The following is a 5,956-nucleotide window of genomic DNA, read 5'->3' as shown; positions in this document are numbered from 1 at the left end:
TTCAGACAGATCTACCTGATATTTCCAGACAGCTCTACCTGATATTTCAGACAGATCTACCTGATATTTCCAGACAGCTCTACCTGATATTTCAGACAGCTCTACCTGATATTTCAGACAGCTCTACCTGATATTTCAGACAGCTTTACCTGATATTTCAGACAGCTCTACCTGGTTTTTCCAGACAGCTCTACCTGATATTTCCAGACATCTCTACCTGATATTTCAGACAGCTCTACCTGGTTTTTCCAGACAGCTCTACCTGATATTTCAGACAGATCTACCTGATATTTCCAGGCAGCTCTACCTGATATTTTAAAACAGCTCTACCTGATATTTCCAGACAGCTCTACCTGATATTGCAGACAGATCTACCTGATATTTCCAGACAGCTCTACCTGATATTTCAGACAGATCTACCTGATATTTCCAGACAGCTCTACCTGATATTTCAGACAGCTCTACCTGATATTTCAGAACGCTGTACCTGATATTTCCAGACAGCTCTACCTGATATTTCCAGACAGCTCTACCTGATATTTCAGACAGCTCTACCTGATATTTCAGACAGTTATTTCCAGACAGCTCTACCAGCTCTACCTGATATTTCCAGACAGCTCTACCTGATATTTCAGACAGCTCTACCTGATATTTCCAGACAGCTCTACCTGATATTTCAGACAGATCTACCTGATATTTCAGATAGTTATACCTGATATTTCTGACAGCTCTACCTGATATTTCCAGACAGCTCTACCTAGACAGCTCTACCTGATATTTCAGACAGCTCTACCTGATATTTCAGACAGCTCTACCTGATATTTCAGACAGCTCTACCTGATATTTCAGACAGCTTTACCTGATATTTCCAGACAGCTCTACCTGATATTTCAGACAGCTCTACCTGATATTTCAGACAGCTCTACCTGATATTTCCAGACAGCTCTACCTAGACAGCTCTACCTGATATTTCAGACAGTTCTACCTGATATTTCCAGACAACTCTACCTGATATTTCCAGACAGCTCTACCTGATATTTCAGACAATTCTACCTGATATTTCAGACAATTCTACCTGATATTTCCAGACAGCTCTACCTGATATTTCCAAACAGCTCTACCTAATATTTCAGACAGTTCTACCTGATATTTCCAAACAGCTCTACCTAGCTCTACCTGATATTTCCAGACAGCTTTACCTGATATTTCAGACAGTTCTACCTGATATTTCAGACAGCTCTACCTAGCTCTACCTGATATTTCCAGACAGCTCTACCTGATATTTCAGACAGCTCTACATGATATTTTCAGACAACTCTACCTGATATTTCAGACAGCTCTACCTGATATTTCCAGACAGCTCTACCTGATATTTCCAGACAGCTCTACCTGGTTTTTCCAGACAGCTCTACCTGATATTTCCAGACATCTCTACCTGATATTTCAGACAGCTCTACCTGATATTTCAGAATGCTGTACCTGATACTTAAGACAGCTGTATATGATACTTAAGACTGCTGTGCTTGACAATTAATTTGTATTTTGGAGAGTGGTATACATCAAAGTTCATACAAATTCAGGTTTCAATATGGTTGTAAGCTGTAACGAAAGGAGAGTTATCTTTCTTGGACCAACTGACGGTATTAGGTCACTTGCACAATGTATCAATATATTCATAACAAGGTGTGAGGTGAGGGTCAACACTTTCTATCTATTTTAGTTTGTGTTTCTAAACACCAAGAAATGGACAAGTCTGTACCAGGTGGATGTGTCCATTGACAAAACATTTTACTCCAACTGATCTGGATAGCATGTGATTTGCCTTCTGTATGTTGTTTAGAGAGATAGCCACACTCTTAAACAACTCTTAATTACTGTTAAATGGATGACAAACCCAGCAAACCAACCATAACCTGACTTTAACAAAATGTTTTTAATAGCCACACAGACGAAGACTGTCACAGACCACTGATCAAAAAGTTGATGTTTCCAGAGAGAAAGAACACATGCAGAATCAATACACACATAATTTCACCAGGCCTTCAGTGCAGGAGATTTTACAAAGTCCCCCTCCTCCCCCGCCCCTAACATCAGATACATACATGTATATTTATGCTCAATGGGTAATACATTTAGAGGCTGGATATTATGCATTTTCTAAAGTCTTTTTGAACATCTCAAGTACAGGAAGACCATTTACATTCACAAACCTGGGGTTGTAATAATGCATGCTTCAAGTGATTCAAAATATTGTTAATATGAAGTTAAACATTTAACATATGCATTACATTATCCTCCGACACCATCACCTTGACTGGTAGTTCACTATTGGAAGGTGCTGAGTTTGACATCCGTTCATTTCTTTCATGCATTTTGACGTGCCTTCTAACTTTGCCAGACTCAGAAAAACCTTTCCCACATATCTCACAGTTAAATGGTTTTTCTCCAGTATGGACCCGATTGTGTTTCTGTAGTGATCCAGTCTGACTAAATGTTTTACCACATATGTCACACTTATATGGTTTTTCCCCAGTATGCTTACGACGATGAACTTGTAATGTCCATAGCTCTACAAAAGCCTTTTCACAGAGATCACATTTGTGTCGCTTCTCTCCCAAATGCCTTCTTATATGTCTTTGCAGACTGCCAACAGTGTTGAAATCTTTTCCACAAATATCGCACATGAATGGTTTTTCCCCAGTATGTATGTTCATGTGAGTTTTTAAATGTCCGGATTCAGCAAAATCTTTCCCACATATGTTACAACTATATGGTCTCACTCCTGTATGTCTCTTCAGATGCCTTTGCAGACTATGGGAGTCACTAAAAAATTTGTGACATATTTCACATTCAGATTTTTTCTCTCGAAAATGTGTGCGAATATGATTCTTCAAGGTCCCTTTCTCTTTGAATGTTCTTTTACAATAATCACACTCATAAGGCCTAATATTTGAATGTACGATCATATGTCGCTGGAGTTTTCCTGCAGCATCGAACACCTTTTCACATGCAAAACATTTAAAACAATTTTCACCAGTGTGTTTTCCCATATGCACCTGCAGAGTGATAGCATCATTGAAGGACTTTCTGCAGACGTAACATGTGTGCATCTTTATAATAGAATGCATCTCAAGATGTTTTTTGAGCTGTGCAGACCGGGTAAACTCCTTACCACACTTTTCACATTCAAATGGTCGCTCTCCAGTGTGTATCATTGAGTGCCTGCGAAGACTAGCAGCTTCTGTAAAGGTTTTCCCACATAACTCACAATGTGGAGGCCAATTGCCATGATTTTCCATATGTTTTTGCAGGTTTCCAGATTTACTGAAATCTTTCCCACATATGTCACATTTAAATGTTTTCTCAACTGTCTTTGTCCTGTTGATTTCCTGATCATCAGAAACATCATGGATTTCGTTATCATGACATCCATTATTCCTACTTGGTATTTTACTTACATGTATTATGACATGTTGTTGGAGACTAGTGATCTGATTGAATGTCATACCACAGACCTGACAGCCGTGAGTTATCTCAATCTCGTCTTTCTGAATATTTCCATCCATTTCTTCCTCAACACAGATTTTGTACCTAAAATGGGGTTGTTGTTTTGAGTGCACACATGGTGATGACTCTTTAACGTTTCAGTCTCAGAAAAATTCTTACTGTAGAGATGACTAGAATGTGTACTCTGCTATGCTTCTTCTGTTTCCGTGTCTCACAGAATCCTTTCTCTCATGTACCGTACTCGCATTGTCTCTCTAAGGATAGATCCTTATATGATTGAATCTGTAATTTTCCAGACTTGATGAATCCTCTTCCAAAGAACTCACATACATGTGGCATAGTTCTCCAATTTTGATTTCCTTAAACAGAATAACTCTTGAACCTTCTTGCAGTCAAAAGGTCAATATGCCCCTTCATGAGATTTAATGCTGTAGATGGTCCTTCAATGTAAAACATTTTATCAAGTTCTTCCTCGTTCTCTGACTGTACACCTATCAAATATAAACCAAACAAAAATCTGAAAGACAACTTAACAATTCTAATTGATAAAGTTTCAATCAAAATAAAAAAGTTTTTAAAGAGGAAACACTTATAATTGAATGACCAAGATTTTAAATTGGTATGCGAGATTAAGTTATAATAAAGAGTACTGGATTTTTTTGTTTTTCTTCAAAATATAAAACTTTTTACAGTTCTCAATGCAAAAAATTGTGCCTCCCATTAAACTAAAAATTTATTATATACTCAAGATCTCCAGTAAATGAATAAAAACAAGCATGCCATCCCTTTATTAATTTTCAAAAGTTATTGCTATAATTCCTCTGTACCTGCATGTGCTTTGAAAATAGGTCTACTAGTTTGTATATGTAGCTCTAGGAACATCATTAGCTCTTCAAAAGACCTGAAATAGGACATTCAACAGAGTTGCCTCCCTTCCCATATGTGTAACAAATGATGGCCTCGGGCCACATTTAATGTATCAGTATAATCTATAAAAGTTAAAAAGACAAAAACGTTTTTAAACTTTGCAAAGGATTGGGTTCCTACACAATATATCTATTCAAGAGGTTCATATTGTTAGCTGGAAAGTACTTCATTACCTGCATTTAAGAGAAAAATATTTTAATTTGAATATCACTACCCTTCAAAAGTTTTGGGATGTACCCAATCTGATTAAAAATCAAAATGCAGATACTAAATCCTACTACGTTCCTCTTCGCTTTAGGATCTGACAATATGCCATAAGGGGGTCATGTCCAGGTGACCTTTGCACCCTTTGAACTTCATTCAAAGCGAATGGTAATTTTTATCACAGCATGTAGGTACATAGGTCAATCTAATAAAACAGTCAGATTTTATCTCTCACTCCATAACTCTTTGTGGTGGGGTGAAAAAAAGAAACAGCATTTTAATCAGATTGATATATAGATATGCTTTAGCTAAGGGCGACATGTTCAGATGAAATGACTTTATACGCAATTGAATTACACAAGCCGTTTCGCCCACCTACATTTACTTTCAAGATGCAGTATGGGGTAATTTGACTGGCTTATGGAAAAGTTCCACCCAACATGGTCCCTTTATTTTAGGATGTTATCTGATATTAAAAATGGTTTGCAGAATAAATATAAATATGGATTGATCATTTGGAGTTTGACTATGTAACATTCCTAAACCAGTAGAGCAATTTTTACAAGATTTCGTTTGTTATTTGCTTTACTTATAAATACAATTGTAAATAGATACAGTATACTCTACCTAAGTCTATAGTTGAATGTAGATACACAAACTACATTATACCGTAGTTATGCTTTGTTTAGTCCGACTTATCTGTTTCCAAAACTATAAAGCTACGCTCTTTTCAACGTTTTGCCTTTTACTATACACTAATCACTATATGTACTAGGCAATTGACATCTGTATCTGGAATGTAAACAAACAGAGCAAAAATAAAGTATGCACCATGCTTGTTTACTCTTTCGTGACAAGGCTAAGTAAGCTGGTGATGTTTGGAGTAGCGTTAGCAGCAGAGAATACGTAGCTAGGCATATATCATTTGTTTCTCTTTTGTTTCGACATACCTACGAAGTTATCTCCGGGTGACTAATTTTCGATTTGTGTACTGTCTCTTTTTGCGGCAAGATTTCTTTCCTTCCTTATCAACTTCCGTATTTGATAGGGGAGATAACTCCAACATACACAATGGATGCTAGGAAAACACACAATCTACGCGCCACATAATTCATTTAAACATACAATCACTTTTTGGTTTATGAGGTTAAATATATGCACAGCACATTTCATTTTTTAATTAGAAGTACGGCACGGTTCAAAATGCATACATTTATGGTTTCTTATTATTTGTTTTTAAAACATAGTATCACTGGTGAGCCCTAATCTAGAGGGTCAAAACAATGCGATGTAGTTTCATGTATTAAATGACTTCGAT

The 5,956-nt window shown here is 36.9% G+C and overlaps 1 protein-coding gene across 1 annotated transcript; it reads right to left on the bottom strand.

Annotated features, from left to right (window-relative positions):
* Positions 1-2,120: 2,120 nt before the first annotated feature.
* On the bottom strand, positions 2,121-5,669 carry LOC132543193 (zinc finger protein OZF-like). The gene is made up of 2 exons (XM_060206668.1): positions 5,589-5,669; positions 2,121-3,998 (listed from the first exon to the last, which is right to left on the bottom strand). The coding sequence occupies exon 2, from the start codon at positions 3,564-3,566 to the stop codon at positions 2,265-2,267; it is 1,302 nt and encodes a 433-aa protein (XP_060062651.1). The 5' UTR covers positions 3,567-3,998; positions 5,589-5,669; the 3' UTR covers positions 2,121-2,264.
* Between the last annotated feature and the right edge of the window lie 287 nt (positions 5,670-5,956).

This window comes from Ylistrum balloti, unplaced genomic scaffold (assembly GCF_031769215.1).
Source record: "Ylistrum balloti isolate Yb309-2 unplaced genomic scaffold, AGI_CSIRO_Ybal_v1 Utg369742, whole genome shotgun sequence".
Taxonomy (NCBI): Eukaryota; Metazoa; Mollusca; class Bivalvia; order Pectinida; family Pectinidae; genus Ylistrum; species Ylistrum balloti.
Note: the sequence above shows the minus strand (reverse complement) of the source record. Positions and strands in the feature narration are given on the sequence as shown.

Coding starts and splice junctions, on each gene's coding strand:
- LOC132543193 (XM_060206668.1), bottom strand. CDS start 3,566: ATGGATGGAAATATTCAGAAAGACGAGATTGAGATAACTCACGGCTGT.